Source organism: Calliphora vicina, chromosome 1 (assembly GCF_958450345.1).
Source record: "Calliphora vicina chromosome 1, idCalVici1.1, whole genome shotgun sequence".
Classification (NCBI taxonomy): domain Eukaryota; kingdom Metazoa; phylum Arthropoda; class Insecta; order Diptera; family Calliphoridae; genus Calliphora; species Calliphora vicina.
The window spans coordinates 113,361,273-113,383,087 of record NC_088780.1 but is presented as its reverse complement, the minus strand read 5'-3'; the positions used below and the strand labels follow the sequence as shown (position 1 = coordinate 113,383,087).

At 29.0% G+C, this 21,815-nt stretch overlaps 2 protein-coding genes across 2 annotated transcripts; both read left to right on the top strand.

Annotated features, from left to right (window-relative positions):
* Positions 1-5,177: 5,177 nt before the first annotated feature.
* LOC135952231 (uncharacterized) lies at positions 5,178-6,227 on the top strand. Its single transcript, XM_065502083.1, has one exon. The coding sequence runs from the start codon at positions 5,178-5,180 to the stop codon at positions 6,225-6,227; it is 1,050 nt and encodes a 349-aa protein (XP_065358155.1).
* Positions 6,228-8,809: 2,582 nt separating this feature from the next.
* LOC135955767 (aldo-keto reductase family 1 member A1) lies at positions 8,810-17,815 on the top strand. The gene is made up of 6 exons (XM_065506128.1): positions 8,810-8,966; positions 16,480-16,660; positions 16,729-16,913; positions 16,979-17,095; positions 17,174-17,556; positions 17,623-17,815. Exons 1-6 carry the CDS (start codon positions 8,895-8,897, stop codon positions 17,651-17,653), a joined length of 969 nt encoding a protein of 322 aa, XP_065362200.1. The 5' UTR covers positions 8,810-8,894; the 3' UTR covers positions 17,654-17,815.
* Positions 17,816-21,815: the final 4,000 nt, after the last annotated feature.

Here is a 21,815-nt window from a genome sequence, read left to right as displayed (position 1 = left end):
AAGTTCGTCACCAATTATTAACGTTAAAATAAATGTGGTGTCATAACATTTATTTTAAGGGTAACAAGTAACATACGAACGATTGAATCATTTTGTAGCCACACAACACCACGGAATCGAAATACAATAAAATAACGGTTTAATAACACACTGGAGAAATTAAGTAATAGAAGTAATTGAATTGGATGTTTATAAGTATTAGGCAATTTTTAAAAAACAATTCTTTTGTTTTTTTAATATAGTACAACATACATATCGTTTGCAGAAATGCAAAATCATGCGTTAATATTTTTACCCCCATATTAATAAAAAAAATTAAATTTAATCAATGTTTTAAAGAAAAATTTCCATACAAAATTTGATTTTAAAACGTTGTTTAAATTTAAAAATTGTTTATGAATAAGGCCTTTATTATTTTACGGCAGATGTTATCCAAAAATCAAAATGTTTCAACATTTTAAAATTATGGTAACACTTAATTGTAACTAATAAGAATAATAAAATTTTGTTTCAAGCCGCAAATTGACTTAAAAATAACAAATACTGAAATTTTATTCGCTGTAATTTGCTTATTTGTGACTTTTTGGCGACAGAATTCTCCTTCGCAAACATTTACAAAGTGAACTTTTACTTGCATATACGGTTTTTAATTTCCCGACCTTTTTTGATTCCCGGGAATCGGTAATTTTTTTCTACATTCTCGGGTACCCGGCTATTCCCGAAATGTATTAACCAAATATTACAACCAAATTTCATATAAAAACATAGTTTTATAATCATTATATATCAGAGCTTCGAATTAATTAATACAATTTGAGCTTAATTCACTAAAACCTCAATCCGTAATTAAAAAATGTCAGCCTTTTATTCCAAAAATTTTAAAGTTAATTATTTGTTTATTCAAACTTTGAATGAATAAATTCTTGTTAATTAAAATTGAGTTAAATATTTTTTCCTCATTCAGTTTTGTTTTGCTTTTAATCATTTACAAAATGAATTGTAAAAAAATTGTGTTAAGCCTTTTGTGATAGATTTGAATTGAAGAACAATTTAATCATTCAATAAATTTTTTAATCTATTTTGTAATGGATTTGAAGAAGAAATATATAAACAATGAATTCTCAAAAGAATGAATTCAATTTATTTAACTGAATCGTTAAGAGATAAAATTTATCTTCATCTCGAAAATGGAATTAAGAATTAAATCTTTCAATCCTTTATTACGTATGTATGTTATATATAAGCGGTATATTATTGCCGAGATATAAGCGAAAACCAAAAAAAAAATTTTTAAGTTTTTATGGTGAAAATAGAGGTCTAACTTGGTTTCTCTGTATTTTCGTCAGTTGTTAATTCCCGGGATTCCCGACTAAAAATCCCGGGAATCGGGCAGTGAAAAATTGGCAAATTTCCCGGGAAATTTGTCCTGGGAATTCCCGGGATAAAAACCCTACTTGCATGTGTAAACACTCAAGCAACTTGTAGATATTTCGAATTATTTTGACTAACGGTAAATATATAAGATGAATCCAGTAGTGCTAACCATTTTTATATACAGTGCCGGACTTAAATATTCACACAGCATACAGATTTATCTTTAATCGTCCATATTTTTTAAACGAAGGCCCCAACATTCGTACGGATTTCAACAAAAATATTTAAGGTACACTTTTTTGTCCATTGAACCGTCGATGAAAACTAAGTTTCCTACACCAGATGCAGCCATACAACCCCACAACATGACCCCTTATCCACCATATTTGACAGTGTTTACTACATTGTACTTTTCCAATTCAGTGTTTGGCCTTCTCCAAACTGTTACTCTGCTGTCCGATTAAAAAATATTATTGAAAAATATTATCTAAGAATAGTATTACGTTCCAGAAATCTTCAGATTCATTTTTGTAAGATTGTTTGTAAGTATTTTTCAATCGGACGACAGAGTAAGAGTTTGGAGAAGGCCAAACACTGAATTGGAAAATAACAATGTAGTAAAAACTGTCAAACATGGTGGATAAGGGGTCATGTTGTGTGGTTGTATGGCTGCATCTGGTGTAGGAAACTTAGTTTTCATCGACGGTTCAATGGACAAAACAGTGTACCTTAATATTTTAAAAGAAAACCTACTACAATGTGCTCTAAAGTTAAAGCTTGGGAATATTTCTGTTATCAACAGTACAATGACCCCAAACACACTGCCCATGACGTCTGAATATGGGTAGTGCATCATGTTCCCCCACATTCTCTCGCAATCACCTGACATGAATTCCATAGGACATTTGTGGGATAAATTGGCCGAACGTGTAGGAAAGCACCATATTATTAGTAAGACTCAACTTAAAGAAGTCCTGTTACAAAAATGGCAAAATATTGGAGCTGACGTCACCAAAAATTGGTCGATTCAATGCCAAGACGATTAAAAGAAGTCATTAAAAAGATAGGCTATTCCACAAAATATTAAACTATTAAAAAAAAACTATTTTCCTATTAAAAATTAGAAACTGTGTGAATATTTTTGTCCCTTAAAATCGAACTTCGAAACATTAGTTAAATTTTTTTTCTGAAATGTGCCAACTTATGTTTAGTTTTTCCATATATTTCAATAAGTTATACGTAAATAAATTTTTTTTGAAAGCCGTACGAAAGTTGTGGCCTTCGTTTAAAAAATATGGAAGATTAAAGATAAATTTGTATGCTGTGTGAATATTTAAGTCCGGCACTGTATATTCAGTCCGTCAGTCAGTTCATCTTTAAAGCTGCAATCGTTGACATAAAAGTACAAGGTGCTATTTTGAAAATAATTTAATAAAATAAACCGTTTTATCGTAAATCATTGAAAGCGTAACTGTAATTATGATAGTACTACTAAAAGTTTCGCCATCGTTTATCAATCATCATAATCATTTATAATCTTTCCAGACCCTAAAGGGTTTCAAAGTAAATTAGTCATCATGCATTTAGTTCCAAATTCGTTGCACAATTCGAAATTGTCGTAATAGGATGAAGTTATTGATTTTTAGGAAAATCTACATCCGTCAATGGAACATTACATACCATAAACAATTTATTGCATGCAAAGTGTGCATTTAAATCTATTTATTGTATTCATTATAAATACATGGATTGAAAAGTCGCTGAACTGAACGCTGAAAACTCAAACTTACATTTTTTTAAAGTCCCTACATTACCTAACAAACGATATCTGTAAAACTTGCGAAGAAGATTTGCCAAAAGAGCCAATGGTCTGCTCCGACCATATCCTTAAAGTAATATTTCAGTTAATACAAAACGTGTGAGATTGGATAGAAATGCTGTCCCAATGACCACAAGGTAACATCAAAATGCTACTTAATATGTAAACATGTTTTGGGGTATATATCTCCGATCATTACCAATCATAATGCTTTAACTATTGTGGAGCAGAATAGAATTTTTTTTGAAAATAAATCATGGGAGTAGCCAAGGAGTATTCGAGATTAACTGTGGGGACTCAAAGTGAAAATTATGAATTGAATCAATAACTTCCAACACAACATAATAACATGTGAAAATTGCTATCGGGATATTCCCATGAACTTTTCATTTACAATAGTTGACTTCAGCACACTTTTGGGAGCTGATTTTCATATAATTTATTGATAGAAAAAAATTCATATAAATTTGAAATAATTCTTTTTTCATAATACTAATAGATTTGTTGGTAATTCAAAAATATATATATCGGGAGAGATTTGTATCCGCAAAGGTAGGTAAAAAACTTGAAAATAGACTAACCCCCAGTAACACGAAGTCTGGTTATGTATTAACTAATAGTTATACTGACAGTTTTCATACTAAAATAATTTTAACCGACAGTATAACAAAATTAGACTTCATGTTAATGGGGGTAAGGCTTATTAAATTTTAAACATAGTTTAGGCTTAATCAAAATTAAATTTATTAAATTTGTATGAAAAAAATATATTTAAACATTGATTAAGCCTCAACTATGTTTAGAATTTTGATAAGTTACCCGGCCTTAGATAGGTAAAAAAACTTGAAATTTTAATTTTCAAATGTGAAAATGTCGTTAACTATACTAGAGATAAAATATTTGTAGCTCTCTTCTTGTAGATTCTACTCATATACAATTTTTTCAAAACGGATGGAGAACAATCATTTGTCTTCATTTTTAATTTCCCATATAACCGAAATACCCCACTTTGGGGCCTTGAGGCTCCGTCCAACCTTAGTACAAATTCAAAACTTAAAATTAAGCTACACCTCCTCTATAATTTTGGGAAATTTTATTAAAATCGGGCTATTGGTTTAGAAGTTACAGATTAATTACCACTTTTTTCCATTTGCCCATTATAGATTCGGCCGGACATATATTGAAACTAAAATTAATTGGAATTGAAACTGTTTACGCCAAAAATAACACTTAGCGATTTTCCTAATTTCCCTGCAATTCCTATTTTCCTCAATATATACTAATGCAGAATGCTATGTGTTGCAATATAATTCCACTTGTCATTACGTACTAAATTAAACGTCAAGGGTCGTAAATAATTCTTTTTGCGAGAGATACAAATCTAACTCTAACCTGTTCACATCGCTGTATTACTCCTACTTCTTCTACTTGTTAAGAATCCATCCTTCAAGCAATTGAATAAATAATTCGAAAATATCCTAATTATTTTGTTTTATTTCTTTACTTTTTTCATATTTATTTGTGCAATTGTTCTGAATAACAAAATCCAAACGATTTTGTTTCGGCTCAGAGAGTTTGAACATCTCTTCCAATTATCCAGCCTTTTCCTCTTCACCCAGCTTTTCAGCTCAACAGAAATCATTCCGAACAAAATGTGTCACAGACCTGTTAGTATTGGGTTCTTGTTTTTCGTATGTTGCGGTGAATTTTTGAGAATGTATTACATTCATGCTAGAGTTATATTTTTGTATTAACATAATTGTAGTAGTCCATAATTACTGGAAGAATCTTAATTTTATAGTTGCTTTAGTGTAATGCTGTGTCTATTATAATGAGTAGTATTATAATAATCTATATTAAATGACAATTCAAAATCACCAAAATACCAAGAACACAATTTCTGAAGATACTTCAATTCTGCTTGAATGACAATAATTATTTTGTACATGACGACAAATTATACCACCAGACATATGGTATGCCAATGGGAAACCCTTTATCACCGACAGTTGCTGATATAATATTGGACTGCCTACTGGATCAAACATTAGCGGAGCTACAGGAGAAAAATATTAAAATAAAACTCATCACAAAATATGTCGATGATTTATTTGCTATAATGAAATATGAGGATGAGGACATGATACTAAAAACATTTAACTCATATCACAACAAGTTGAAATTTACGCTGGAGAGAGAAACGGACAACTCTATACTATACCTTGATATGAGAATACATAGGAATAACCAGAGGATAATAACAGATTGGTATATGAAACCAATTGCATCTGGACGATTATTGAATTTCCACTCAACACAACCCATGAGACAAAAGATGAATACAGCGATGAATCTAATTAACAAAGTTATGAAGATGAGTGACCGACAATTTGAAATAGGAAATATGGCGAAAATTAAGATTATACTGAAGAAAAATGACTTTCCAAATGATCTAGTGGATAAACTGATAATTAAGGTCAAAAATGGGAGTAATGATAATTCTTCACGGGAAAATGACAAAGAGGACACATCTGGCAACGCCAAATATTACAGTATACCTTTTATCCCAAGACTAACTGAGAACAACAAATTGAGAGAGATGATAAAAGACCAACAAATAATATTTGCACATAAACCAAACAGAACAATACACAGCTTATTTACACAAACAAAGACGAAGATTGAGTGCAGAGAACAAGGTGATGTAGTGTATCAAATTGAATGTGATGGCGGAGACAGTGAGGTGTGTGGGAAAGTGTACATTGGCACAACAAAGAGAAATTTAGGCGTGAGAATAGATGAACATAAGGCGGACATAAAGAGAGAAAAACAATCAACTGCACTATCACAACACTGCATTGAAAACGGACACAAACCAAACTTTGAAAGAGTGAAGATTTTAGATAAGGAAAAAAGGGAAAATAAGAGATATACGTTGGAGAGCTTGAGAATACAGCAAAAATCAGAAAGTGCAATAAATACAAAAGAGGATAAAGATAATACAAATGCAATCTACACCATTGCAATATTTTAGTAATAACAACAACTGTGATCGAATAAGACAAATTTACTGTGATATTTTATTTATTTTTGCATACATTTATTTTAATATTTTTAAGTTTTGTGTTGTGTTGTCCACTTATACAAAAAACTGTGATATATTTTATAAATGATGTAAACTTGACAAAAAAGATTATATGTAAGTAAATTTGTTGAATATGTAGATTATAATTATTGTTGTTATTGACCAGAATTTTCCTTTTGTATATTTATAATGTTACCAGATTAAAATAAAATTCAATCCCTGAAGAAGTTGGAAATAATACCAACGAAACGTCGGATTATATTGAAAATGATATAAATAATCTTTTATTTACATCAAATCACTGACCTTGAAAGCCTGTATATAGGAAACTATATAACTATCTATCAAAATCAATAAGTTTAAAAAAAAAAAAAAAACAAACACAAACTGCGAAGCGTTTTGCTTGTGTGCAGCTACACCCAGAGTGTCTGGCGGGAATCGAACCCGCAACCCTCAGATATCAGGGCTGCGGACTCTAATATAGCCTCCACCATATAATACGGATACAGCTTTTTGTGTAATCTATTACCAGAAAATATCAGTGGTAAATTTCACCTTGCTAGATTCATACATTTAAATGTTTTTAGTGACAAAATATGTGTAGTCTTAAGTCGGAACAAAGTTTTTCATATATTTTGATTCAAAATCAATTCCATCGGAAAGTCGGACATTTTGTTCAATATTTATATTTGATTGGACCGATTTAGTCTGATTTCAGGTCAAGAGAGACTATTTAGGGAAAATTGCATCCACTAGGTATAATAACTAGACAGACGAACATATCTAGATCGTCTTTATTTGTATATGAATGATAAAATCAATATACCCCCATCATTTTGTTGGTGGATATAAAAATGTTTGATTATTAACTAAGTTATTATTGTGTAGAAAATTTAGGTGCAAACTATCTGGCATATAATTGCCTAATTAATAATTTATTATGAACGATTTTCGAGTTCCAAAATACTCAACTAAAATTATACTTAATAGAATGTTCCCAAATTATTAAGACTATTAGAATAATAGTTAAACCATGGAAATTAAATTATATATACATATGTAGTAGGTTTTTATTGAAAAAAGTGCATAAATTTTAAATGAATATTAGCAGTAAAACTATTTTTGTTGTACATATCAGTTTTAAATATATATACTACCTAGCCACTGTGGTTCCAATGGCAAATATAGATGACAAAATTATATAAATTTGTGTGTTCAGAATAAAACGAAAGTTCGTCAAATAATCGACTTTTTGGTCGGAAAAAAATCTATTGTACGATTTCATTATTAAAAATAAATCGATTAAATAAAAAAATAAATAATCGATATAGGTAAATTTTTATAATTTTAATTTTAGTTGTAAAAATTTTACAAACTGCGTTTTTCTCATCAATAAATCTAGCATACATATATTTTTTACATTAAAATAGGATAAACAAATTCGAAAATTCAAAAAGTCGACATTTCATAAATAACTAAATTTTAAATATTGACTATTCAAAAATTTCAAAAAGTCTAAAGTTCGAATAGTCGACTTTTTTAAAAATCGAATAAAGTCAAAAGTCGAAAATTCAATTTTTGTTTCAACTATAGAACCCTAGTTATCATGCAAGAAGTGTGAGAGTTTAAGAAAACATCGCTCATATTTTTGTTAAAAAATTTCTTTTGGCATATAAGTATGTAGAATCCCATATTTCAAATCTTATACATATAGACATTGAAATTAGATGTTATTGGTTAGTCCTGTTTTAGATCTTTAAAGTTGGATCTCAAATAAAAACCAATTTAAGAATTTATTAATGTTATATAGCTTGCCAAAAACAAAGACCGCCGATGTTCATCTAATGATTATGCTTTAAAGTAGCTTAAAGGGAACGTGTCTGGATAAAAATATCATCCTACCTCGTCCATCATTTAATTTTGTTTCCAATTTTAACAAAAAAAATATTTAATATAATATATATTTTTCGTAATAGTTTTATTTTTTTATTTATTTTATTTATTCAAGTAATACAAAGCCTTCATATTACTTAGAAAGTTTTTTTTAGTTGTTGATAAAATTTTATTATTAAACTAGATTTTTGCAGTAAACATAAATACAACATAAACATTTTTTAATTTAAAAGTTTTGTGCATCATGACATTACTGTAACTCGAAAAATAATTTTAACCAGTTATATTTGAATTAGCAACCACAGTACTACCAATGTATCTATGAAAAATATCTACCAAATGAAATAGTATATTTTTAGGAGGATCTAAAATATCTCATACCTGTGGACATAGTATGTATATTTAATTTACCTTCCACTTTAATACTCATTCTTTCATCGCGTTTTATTTCGTTTTTTTTTTGTTGTTGCTCATTTAAATTTCAAAACTCATACAATAAACTCACACTTCACACAATGTATCCAAAAATACGTTTCTGTTCGGTGGAGAGAGCACAAGTTGTGCTACCGCCTAGTCACAACAAAACTAAAGTATCTGAAGAATATGAATTCAGTTTAATTTAAATTATTGTGTGCAACACACGTCTAATTTGAAGTTGCCGAATATTTTTATTTTTTCAAAAAAAAGTCAAGTTACTACTTAGTTAATTAAATTTGCAAAAATATGGCTTGTGATAAGTTTTTAACATTCAATAATGGTGTAAAAATGCCGGCTTTAGGAATTGGTACATGGCAAGTAAGTTCAACAAATGACAACATAAGAAAAATGTTTTAATAAGCTCAGTTTAAGTTAAACACATAGTTTCCAAATTTCTCAGTTTGTTTAATGTTCTGTGGAGTTAAATTTTTTATATTTTCTGAAAAATTTGTTTACAAATTAAAAATATTTAAGAATTTCCTCATTTGGTTTTTATGTTAATCTTCTTGTTAAGTTATTTTAAACTTTAGTGTAAATTACGTAGCATTTGATATTTAACAAGTAAGAATGTAATATTGAACTTATATGACCACCGCCAGTGCAAAAGTATTTTCAAGTTCGTTTGTATCAAGGTTGGCTACGGTTATCTCTAAAAGAACCTATTCAGCTCAACTATCGTTACTGCTAGGAAAAGTTTTTTTCTATATTCTTTGGACATCAAAAGCGCACGAACGTACGTTCGTGACCCCAGGAAATGCCTATATAATAAAATACAAACATGTTAACTTATTTTAAATATTCGTAAATATTATTAAACATTTAATTTAGGATGAAATTTCCTATATCGTTATCATTGAAATACTGTTACTTTTAACCATTTTGAATAGGTAGCCAACCTTGATTTGTATACATATTTACCAATTACCGTTTGCAATTGCCGTTACTGCAAAAAAATAGCGAAGTCGTCGATATTATTTTTGCCTCTAAAAAATCGTTACCGTTATTATATAAATAATTCTAAATTATGAAAATATCAGTTATTGTTCACCATAATTTAGTTTATTGAAATCTACAGAAGTTAAAAAGTAATACAATACCAACTTTAAGTCAGGCTGAAATTACCGTTATCATTTAAACACCTTTACCAAAATAACAGCAAATACCGTTACCGCTAAAATACCATTGTCGAAATAAGTAAAAATACTGTTATCAAAATAATTTAAATTAACGTTATAGTGTTTTGAAATGTCGATACTTTTAAATACTCAGTGATACTTTGACATTCATTTTCATATTTTCTTTGTATTGCTGTTTTAAAAAATGCAACACTGAAAGTAGGTTATTTTGAGTATGGAATACTCAAAAAATCAGTCAGTATTGAAGTTACCGTTTTTACCTTTTTACCGTTTCGAATCGGTAGCCAACCTTGATATTTACTATTTCCTTCCTAGGTTCCCCGAGTTTAAAAAAAGATAGCCGTTGTAAATTCTGATAACGGTTTTCATATTGTATATTGTGATTAGGGTTTTTATCCCGGGAATTCCCGGTACAAATTTCCCGGGAAGTTTGGCAAATTTTCACTACCCGATTCCCGGGATTTTTAGTCGGGATTCCCGGGAATTAAAAACTGACGAAACTACAAAGAAAACAAGTTAGAACTTTATTTTTTAAAAAAAAAGAAAGTGAAAAGTTTTTTTATAGTTTTTCGATTATAGCTCGGCAATAATAGACCGCTTATTATTGTTATTTATTTGGGGTTTTTCAAATGAAAATTTAAAAAAGCATATGGAAAACTGCACGATCTAGAATTAAAGGTGAATAATCTTCAATGCCAAGATTGACCAAAATTCCAAAAAACTCTAGTAGAACAGCGGCACACCAGTTGGTATTTTCAAATATAGAATTGATTTTGGCCATTTTGGTAACAATGACAGCTTATAATAAGTGTGTTTTGCAGATGTTGTATTATAAAAATTTACCTTTGAATGCAATTTGGAAATTTTCGAGATCAACATAGATTTTATATCTTAATTATCCAGTTAAATATATTGAATTCATTCCTTTCACTAAAAGGCTTAAGAATTTTTTTTAATTCATTTAGAAAATGATTAAAATCTAAATAAAACTGAATGAAGAAAAAACATTTTAACTCAATTTGTAGTAGATTTGAATCAACAAAAATTTAATCATTCAAAGTTAGAATAAATTCTGTTATTAATTAACTTCAAAATTAATTCAATTTAAATGAAGCTAAAGAATTAGATATTGGGAATGGATTTATGAAATAAAAAGCTGACATTTTTTAATTAAGGATTAAGATTTTAGTTAATTAAGCTCAAATTGAATTAATACGAAGCTCTATATATAATGATTATAGCACTAAGTTTTTATATAAAAGTTTGCTATAATATTCATAGTTTACAGTATTATATATTTCGGGAATAGCCGGGTACCCGGGAATGTAGAGAAAAATTTTACCGATTCCCGGGAATCAAAAAAAGTCGGGAAATTAAAAACCCTAATTGTGATCAAAAACTGTCTACCGGTTTTCATACGAAATATCTGCTTTTTCAACAAATGTTTGTGTTAAATTTCACCTTTCTATGTGCCATAATTAGACCCAATCGTGTCTTAACGATGGTCTTTTATTTTTTTTTTCTGATCCGGTTTTCAATACCAATTTCTAATCATCTGTCTTAAATCTTTTCTTTTGCGTCCTACCATGCCTTCAATAGACAGATAAACAATCCTATCTAGAGTCGTCTTAGAATGGACCAAGAAAATATATACTTTTTGGCGTTTACGACCAATGCTTCAGCATGTTACAAACGGAAGCACCTGTATAAAATTTTAGATTCTAAAGTATTGAATTATCAATATTTTTACTCTTAAATTTAGACCGTCTTAATTATTCCAAAAAATATACATATACACACAAATCAAAATGCTCATATATTTGATTTCCTGATTAATATTTAAGAACTTTAAACTATAGACATAACTCGCACTTATCGGTTGTTCATGTTAAAGTAATAATTTTCATGCAATTGCAATTTTAAAGTCTAGACAGGGTTTCCTTTTAAGGTCACAAATTAACGAACCAAACTTATCTTTAACTGATTAAAAGCAAGGTTTTATGAGTATTATTTCTTGGGCTACATACATATCGGTAAAAAAAACCGGCAAATTTGAAAAACCGGTTTCCGGTTTAACCAAAAAAGTGTGTTTTTTTAAAAAAAAAACGGTTTCGGTTTTCGTCTTCAAAAAAACCGGTTATATGAAAAAGGTCTCCTTAAATTTATTTTTATTTGTGGACGCTAATAGGGAATTCTATCATTATGCAATTATTTTATATCTTTTACGGTTAACCGTCTTACAAAAGCCGGTTTGTCAAAAAACCGAAAAGTTAGAAAAACCGAAACCGGTGGAGTTTACAAAGATGAAAAACCGGGTATCGGTTTCGGTTTTGGATAATTAATTTGTGGACATTTTCAAGATCAAAGTTAAAATTTCTTTAGCTCAAAAATTAAACTAAATGTTTAACTTAAGACTACGGTAACGGGAATTCTAGTGAAATTTTGAATGAATTTTCTTCTTAAAGTTACAGTATTATTTATGCATAGATAAAACAGATTCGTTGTAATTTGTTGCCAATCGTATGATTCTATTATATCTATAGATTTTTTAATTGAATTCTAGACAGCTGAAGTATTACGATTGAAATAACCAAGAGTTTTAATGTTTTATTTCGTAAATATGTTCATGTACATATGTATATATCATTCATTCTTAATTTAATTAACAACAAATTTGCACACTACAAATCAGAACTTATTTTTAATTTAAAACGAATGACCGACCTAACCGAATGTGCACTTGCTTTTAGTAAGAAGTTGACCCAATTATAGGCAAATAAAATTCTCAAATTAAGCGATAAATCAAAAAAAAAAAAAAAAAAAAAAAAAACTTAAACACCTTTAACGTAAATATTTTGATGGCTTTTTGTGTACGTTTGTATATTTTTTTATGCCATAGCAAAACCAATTGAAGAAAACTTTTTTTAAATCTTAAAGATCTTTTAAGTGGTCGGTTTATTTAACTCTCACACAAATACATTTGTTCTCATAAAATAATAATTGACTTTCTCTGAAAATATAAACAATGTAAATCTTTGTTTAGTTTTAAATTATGTTATCAATAAAAAAGGTATGAATTTTATAGATGTTTTTATTGTTTTTTAAAACCGGTTTAATGTATAATTTAAATAAACAGCATTCATTGAGATTTTGTGAATAAACAACGAGACAAAAAATATGCATTTTAGAATACAATGGAAATGCATATTAGTTTAACTGTTTAACAGTAATTTAAATCCCAATAGGAAATATAGAAAATTGCTTTTGTAAACAAGTTTTTTTTAATAACATCCAAGTTGTAAAATACACAGAAAATAACTGAAACCTTATATACATACGGGCAATTCCATATCATATATAGATTTTGCAAAATTAAGGGTATCTGAAAAATAATTTGGTCTATATGTTCCATTCAGAGGGTACTATATTTTAAAATAATAAAAAGTTCTTCCGAAATATTGTTGTCCAAAATATTGAGCGAAATAAGGGTATATCGTACGTGACATAAAACGGAACACATTTTGAGGTACATGTAGAAATATGCGAAAATATTCGAATCGTGAGAGGCGTTATGTGTTCTTTTAATTTCTTACACTAACCGAAATATTTTTCCATTACATTCCGTACGTGACAGATTTTTCTCTTATAATAAAACAATATATATTCTGTAAATATATGTATACAAAAACTAAAAAAGTGAATAGAAAACATTTCGGTTTCAATAAACGATTTGACAATAACAAAAAAACAGAGTCAAATTCATTTCATACTACAAGCTAATTGAGAGCCTAGTTTTCGCCGCAACATTAAAAAATTAAATAAACATGATTATATTTAATTTTTTATTTAAACATTAAAAAATTAAATATAATCAGCTTAAACTATTATTTTTGTTTTAAAATATTGTAATATGATCTAAATACTTTCACATAGTAACATTTTATTATTTTCTTCTATTCAAATCATCTTGAAAAAAAGTTTCAAGGGTTTTTGTGTTTTCAGTCGTGGTAGCGATTCTCGTGGAATTGCCCATATGTATATAAATTTTACAAAGATTCAATTCAAGTAAATTTACCTTCTCCATAAGTGGCAATACGTTTTCCGAAGCCGTCAGATATCATATGGACTATTTATCGGATATAATCATACGAATTTTGGTATTGAAAATCATCAGACAATTAATGAAAGAGGTATAAGCCTATGCCTCGGATATAGTATAGATTGGTTCAACAATGGATAAATTTCGGAAAAAAAAGATTATGCTTTTTTTCGCGAACTAAAATTTATATTATTTTTAAAGAAACAAATCAACAAAAAAAAAATAAGGTTGGCAAGCTTCCGTGCCCCTAAATGCAACTCAAATACCGTATCCCTAAGCTACCGTTGTAATTACGATTACAGCTGAATGGTCGTTACTGCTATTCTGATCCTATCCTTCGACCTTTGTACACGTAGATATTAGCAATTCTTATTTGTGACAATTTTCTGTAATCTAGGTCTCCACGTTTAGGCGCCATCGTGTTTTAAATGTTTTCAAACGTGGGATGAATGGTTTTTTTTTGTGATGGACTGATTTTCCCATTTTCAATAAAAAAAACTAATTTATATGGTACGTGCCTTCACCAGACAAATGGACGGTCATATTTTTATCGTATATAAAAGAATTTTAAACATTTTATATTTTTGGTGGTGGGTATAAACTAGACAAAAAAATACAAAATTCGAAACTACGGTTCGACTCAATATGTTTATACTACTCTAGTATAAACATATTGAATTACATATTCTAAAAAACCAAATTTTACAAACATACAGATATTTTAAAGTGTAATTACTATTGAATGTATTTTATAAAGTGTAATTACTGCAAACAGAAAGAAATGTAATGACATTTAACCACATGATATTTGAAATGACCTTAAAAAATTAATTTCTTTACTATAAAATATCTAGTATAATTAATAAAAACAAATATTTCATACAAACGTGTTTTACGTTGATGTAAAAAATGTAATCAATGCTGCCAGTTAAGGAGATTTATTATCAAATAAGATATTTTTGGTGACAATTTATTAGTGTGTATCGTAGGAATATCCCTCAAATGGTGCGATTTGAAATGTAGAATACAAGAAAAATTAAAAGAAATTGATTTAGATCTTCAGTTCCATATCGACATTATTTTCAATCGATATTCATTTGGTTTGTCGAAAACAAATTTCAATAAGAAAGTGTGTTATATTCGGCTGTGACAATATTTATAGTAGGTATACAATTATGTACCGATCCGAAAACTTGTTTATGTCCATTTTCTTCACGATATTGATTATTGTAAGACAATAATTAATTTTTTAAGGAGGCGTTTGTGGACTAGTACTTAGAACTAATTTGTGCAAAATTTTATAAGGATTGCCTAATAATCAACATATTTGTGACTGTTCAAACAGTATGAGGGCTAGGTTAAATCATGGACCGATATTGCTTATTTTCATTCAATACAATCTTTTTTGATGGTGGGTATAAAATTTTTTTTGGAAATCTGTGTCAAAAATATCTTAATTTTCATCTTTTTATTTCGAAAATATTTGGAGCACCTTGAATATTTTGAAGATATCTTAAAAGTTTATATTCTGAAACTACATTGAAAATATTTAAAATTTCATAAACATTTTAAAATTTTTAAGTTCGAAATTGTCCTCAAATAAAACTAAAATATATTTTTTTTTAAATCGGACAAAAATTCAGTTACAAAATTTTGACCTGAACAAACAAACAATACATGTTAAATAAAAACTTTTAAAAATAATTAAAACAAAGGTTTAGGAGGTAAAAACGGGTTAATTCGGAAACCTTATATCTTCTAAACTAATATATATACTAACGAAATTTAAAATGCATATTTATCTACTTAAAAAATTAGCAGACAGGTGGTTGGTACTTTTTTTAAATTCAAACATTTTAGGGGGGAAATGGGAATCAACTGTATTTTGGTACTTTTTTGCTACCACATGTATCTTTAGTCGTTAATTACTTCGTTAGTTTTGATATTTTAGGGCAAATAAGCTCAATCTTTGATTACTCAAAACTCGTTTTTTTGTAAATACTGCAATTTAAACGAAAATAAATATGTGATACCAAAAATATAGTTTTAGTATAAAAAATTTAAATATGTAAATCTTTAATAAGTTTGTAAGTACTGTGATTTTAAGGAAACTAAGCTCAATCTGTGGTCACTCATTTTATGCCAAAAATCGACTTCAAGTATAAAAAACTCAAATATAAATCATAGTAAACAGTTTAGTACTTTTTTAAAATATGAATCGTTTAGGACATATCTGTATCACAAAAAATATCCGCAAAATCGAATAGTTTGAAAATTTAAACTTGAGTAAAGGGTTTCAAAAGGGAAATTCGTACTTTTTCTCCTAATGGTACTTTTTTAATATTATAACTTATTAATCTTATCGACATAAAAGTTAGCTGTTATGATTTCACCCTATAACAATTTTAATAAAAGATTTAATACGAGTGTTGTTTTGTTTTCACATAGTTTTTTTTACTAATACATTATGAATTGAAAATTATATCGGAAACGGAATTCGACAAATTTCAATGAAACAACAATAAATGCTATTTTTTTAAAAACTGTTACTAATTTGAACTACGACGTTTTCACATATTTTTATTATTAATTCTAGGCTCCAGATGACGAAGTTGAATTAGCCATTAATTTAGCTTTGGAGGCTGGCTATCGCCATATTGATACGGCTCCTGTTTATATGAATGAAAAAACGATTGGAAAAGTATTGAAAGAATGGCTGGATTCTGGACGCATTAAACGTGAAGAACTCTTTGTGACTACAAAGCTGCCACCACCGGGTAAAAATATAGTAATCTAACACTATTTTTTAAAATATGTTAATTTCGATTTTTTACATTGTTTGCAGCCATTGTTGCAGATTATGTTGAGCCTACTTTACGCAAGTCACTGGCTGACTTGCAATTGGATTATGTTGATCTGTATTTGATACATGTACCCTTTGGAGTCCTTTTGGAGAATGGAGATTTTAAGCGTGATGAAAATGGCTTGATTGCCATTGATCCCACTACTGACCATGCAGCAGTATGGAAGGTTTGATATTAATTTTAAATTACCAAATAATAAGTAATAAGATAAATAATATTTTTGTTTGCTAGAAAATGGAGCATATTTATAAATTGGGTCTGGCAAAAGCTATTGGGTTATCAAATTTCAACATCAAACAAATTGAAAATGTTTTAGATAATTGTAATATTAGGCCAGCCAATTTGCAGGTATTTATATATTAAATTGCATAAAATTAATACAGTAATAGCGATTTAACGAAAAAAAATAACAATTATAATATACAGATCGAACATCATATTTACTTACAACAACCCGAATTGGTTGATTTCTGCAAGAATGAGGGCATTACTGTTACCGCCTATTCGCCATTGGGCTCAAAAGGTATTACCAATTTAAATAAGATGGCTGGTGTTGAACGGGAATTGCCCGATCTAATGGATGTATTGATAGTTAAAGAAATTGCTGAAGCTCATGACAAGACACCAGCTCAAGTACTACTACGTTGGATTATTGACTCCGGCCTATCGGCCATACCGAAAAGCACCAACCCCGAGAGATTGAAGCAAAATCTAGATATTTTTGATTTCAAATTGACCGATGATGAAATGGAGAAAATGAAATCATTGGATGCTGATGTGCGCATTTGTGATTTTAAATTTTTCCCCGGGTAAGTTTTTCTCAAAAATTATTTTGTTTAATGTTTTTATTAAGAAAAAAATCATTTCTTTTACAGAGTTGAAAAGCATCCTGATTTTCCTTTCTAAGTATTTGATATGATATTAATATGAAACTTATTAATTAAATTATAAAAAATTGTTAAAATTAGGGCACGCTTGTTTTCAAATGTTTCATATTTAATCACACTCATGTAGTATTTATTTAAAAAAAAAATAATTAAATAAAAACGTTTAAAATAATAAAAAAAATATCTTTTGTAGGTGTAATCGTTAGAATACAAACTCAGTTTCTTATTTGTTGGTACTGATAAAGTATGTACAGGTAGGCCTCCATTTACGCGGTTTGTTGGGACCAAAAAAATAGCGTGTAAATCAAATTCGCGTAAAACGAGGTTCTAATTTAGAACGAAATGCTTTTGTGGGGCCAATCATTTTTTATTTCGTGTAAAACAATACATCAGTCACATAACAAAAAAGAAATTGGGACCTAAAATTCGCGTAAAAAAACTCAACTAAAAAAATTATATCTTATCAAAAATTAAGGAAAAAATGTCAATTAAAAAAACAAAATATTCTAATACATAAAAGAGATCAAAACATAACAAAAAATTCATAAAAAAAATTACGAAGTTTTCAAAAAAGATATATGTTATTCGCTTGTGTTTTTCGTTTCTTGTTGTTTGTTGCCGCGTTATATAAAAATAGTGTAAAAAAAGTCGCGTATTTGAAAAATTGGTTGCTAATTTCAGTTCGCGTTATATCGAATTCGCGTAAATAAAGTACCGCGTAAATGGAGGCTTACCTGTACTTATCTTAAACTGTTGTTACACTCCGTACTGTTTTTCTTGATTGGGTCAGATATAATTTTAAATGGACTTTAAATTTTCAAAGTATTAACAATTTTAAAAATTAACCCCCATATGCATAAACAGTTTATAAGTTTATCAAAGGTTTATCAAACAAAATTTCCATACAAAATTTGGTAAAGAATTCCGAAATCCCGACCCGCGGTTTCGGGATTTTCGGGAAATCTAAAATCCCGAAAATTATAAGAAACGTACATAATTATGTCTTTACAATTGAATTTTTTATTTAGCAATTCATTTTTAATAGACACTAAAAATCATATTATTGCATCTATGGTTTCGTCTGCCATTCTGGAACGATTTTTTTTTCCGACATATGCCGCTGCCGAAAAACATATTTCATATTGGCAAAACTGTTTGCAAATACTTATAACAAATCTGCAAGTATTTTCCTCTTGTTAATTCAGAAATAAATTGATCTATTTCATTTGCAACTTGCAAATCTACATTATATTATTTGGGTTTTTTACATTTATTAATAATATCTTTTAGCCTTTGAGCAATCGAAATATTTTCATTTTGTTCGAGCTCCTCATCTGAGATAAAATCAATTTCGTTTGAAGAGGATTTAAATTGAGTTTTGTTAGATAACTTACAAAAATATGTGAAGAATTGATTTTCCAGAGCTCTAGGAAAACCAAAAATACCGCTTGCCTTTATTAACTATGTTGTAGCAGGAGTTGAGCTTAACAACTTTGCTGAATATCACTTTGCGATATTCGGGCATGTAGAATTTCAAAATGCATAAAAAAAGACACACAAATGACAATTTCCCCTATTTATTTATGAAAAAAACGGGATTTGGAAAATCTCGGGATTTAAAATTAAAAAATCCCGGGCTTCGGGGTTTAAGAAATCCCGAAAACCCCGGGATTTTCGGTAACGGGATTCCCCGTTTGGCATCTCTACTCATAACGTATGGTCGTTGGAAAACCATTTATGGTGATCAAACTGTCGTAAGTATTCGCTATGACTTGAGGGTAGAACTTAGTTGAAACCATCTTTTGAAAGCGTGTATTACATTCCATGTGTAATGTAAAATTCTAATAATATCCAACATAAATACAGGCTGATATTTTTAAATCATATGTTCTTTTGACATTTCATTCGAAATATTGACTATCAGTGAGTATCATACCTCCTAGGGACAAAATGAGACGCTGTATTATGTATTGCAAACTTATTTCCAAACTGTGCATTTCGTCATCTAAAATGCAAAAGGGCCTACCCCTACTTTTTTAAATTTTACAGTAGAGACATAAAACATTTTTAAAAATAGAAAGCCCAAAATGTGTGAAAAAACTCATTTTAGAATTTTTTGGTTGTTACACTCTTTTGCATTTCATTTTGCGATTTGTTGAAAATAATAGTGAAAATAATAATAATAGTGGATACAACCAAAAACCACTGTAGAACCAGAACCACTGTCTTGGCGATGTCAATTGGTCGCCTCGCAGCTGCGATTTGATCTCTTTAGACTTTTTCTTGCTATTTGAATAATCCAGAAACGATCCACACCCTGACAGAATAAACTACTACGAAACAAGTCGCGGAAGCTACATGAATCAAATCATGTTCCATAAATAATGGGAATATTTATTTAAAGCATGTTATTTCTAATAAATTCTAATAATTTAAATTTGATTTTTAAAAATATATGTACTTTATTTGTGACTTTTTTAAAATTTTATTGAATACATGGATTATGGATTCTTAACTTTACCTCACCACATACGGATAAAGATTAAAACATGATAAAAATTTAGTCCTGACACCCTAGAATTTCTTTTTGACCATTAGCGGTCTCTTGCTTCAGACAACTGGTCAAATTAAAATCTCCGCAAGTAAACATTGTTCGGGGTTGGACCATTTGCCCATTGACACTACATACCATTATAAAGATATAGTATTACATTAGCGTGTCATTGGAGGTCATGTGTTTATGCGATCATTTAAATATTCGGCTCATTTGAATGATTGCATAGAACCAACGCAAGTTCGATGAATCGACTTTTTCGTTGGTGAAACACATTTATTGTTTATAAATTGTGGAAGATATGTTAAAAGATTTTCGAAAAAGGACATATGCACAATAAATTTTAACATAACAAAACAAGTAAGAATGCTATATTATAGCTATACCCTTCACAAAATTATACTTCTAAATAAAAATTTTAAATATTCTTAGGTAAACACAATTTAATTTTTTATACCCTTCGCCATGAGTGGCAAAAGTTTGTCATTCCGTTTGTAATTTCTACATTTTTCATTTGCAACCCCACAAAGTATATATATTCTGGATCGTTATAGATAGCGAAGTCGATATAGCAGCCATGTCCGTCTGTATATTGAAATCAACTTTGCGAAGCCCCTAAATAACTTACATACATGATTCATATGTATATCAATATGTCGGGAATTCTTCCGGCTCGGTTCGACAAAATCGGCCCACAAATGGCTGAGATATAAGGAAAAAACCGGGAAAACCTCGATTTTTGGCCTATTTTTGATCTACAGTGGTGGCCAGGAATTTAAGACAAAAATTGTTTGCTAAATTCCATGTGATTGTCAATTATTTTTTCAAATATTTCCAAAAATATGTATGCATGAGGACTGTTGTAACACACAAGTGTGTTTTATTCGACTGTGTCAATTCATATACACATCTGCTCAAAATAATAGATACACCAAAATTTATTTTTTAAAAACTAAAAAAAATAATGGTATATTGTAAAATTATAAAAAAAATTCAGTCGATTTTTATTTATAGTTAAAAGGAGAGTAAAAAACAAAAACAAAATATTTCATAATTAATAATAAATATTATAAAGTAAATTAAATTTCTTAAATTTCGAAAAATTTGGTGCTCATAATAATAGATACATTTTTAAAAATTCTTATTAAACAAAAGCTAATAAATTTTATATTAAAAAAATTAATTTATTATTAAAGTAAAGCTAGTATCCAGTATATCCACCTTTGTTTTGTAAAACTTTCTCCACTCTTCTGGGCATACTGGATATCAAGTTCTGACACTTCTCCAATGGAATCTCGTACCATATTTTTTGCGTTTTCTCCCATAAATCGTCTTTATTTTTGAAAACTTCCTTCGAAAGCCTTATCTTTAATTCACTCCACAAGTTTTCTATTGGGTTTAAATCAGGGGATTGGCTGGGCCAGCTTAAAATAGGTACGTTATTCTTCAAGAACCAGTTTTTAACTAATCTTGAACTATGTTTTGGGTCGTTGTCCTGCTGGAATGTCCATATTAATGGCATATTTTCCGATGCATATGGAAGCATTACGTTTTCCAATATGTCTCTATACCCACTAGCATTCATGGTATCTTCTATTCGGAATATCGGACCAACACCATTCCATGA

What these genes read in the sequence shown, in the direction of transcription:
- LOC135952231 (XM_065502083.1), top strand. Translation starts at nt 5,178, where the DNA reads ATGGGAAACCCTTTATCACCGACAGTTGCTGATATAATATTGGACTGC.
- LOC135955767 (XM_065506128.1), top strand. Translation starts at nt 8,895, where the DNA reads ATGGCTTGTGATAAGTTTTTAACATTCAATAATGGTGTAAAAATGCCG. An exon ending in TTAGGCCAGCCAATTTGCAG is followed by an intron (nt 17,096 to 17,173) that starts GTATTTATATAT and finishes TATAATATACAG; the next exon opens with ATCGAACATCATATTTACTT. An exon ending in GATTTTAAATTTTTCCCCGG is followed by an intron (nt 17,557 to 17,622) that starts GTAAGTTTTTCT and finishes TTTCTTTTACAG; the next exon opens with AGTTGAAAAGCATCCTGATT.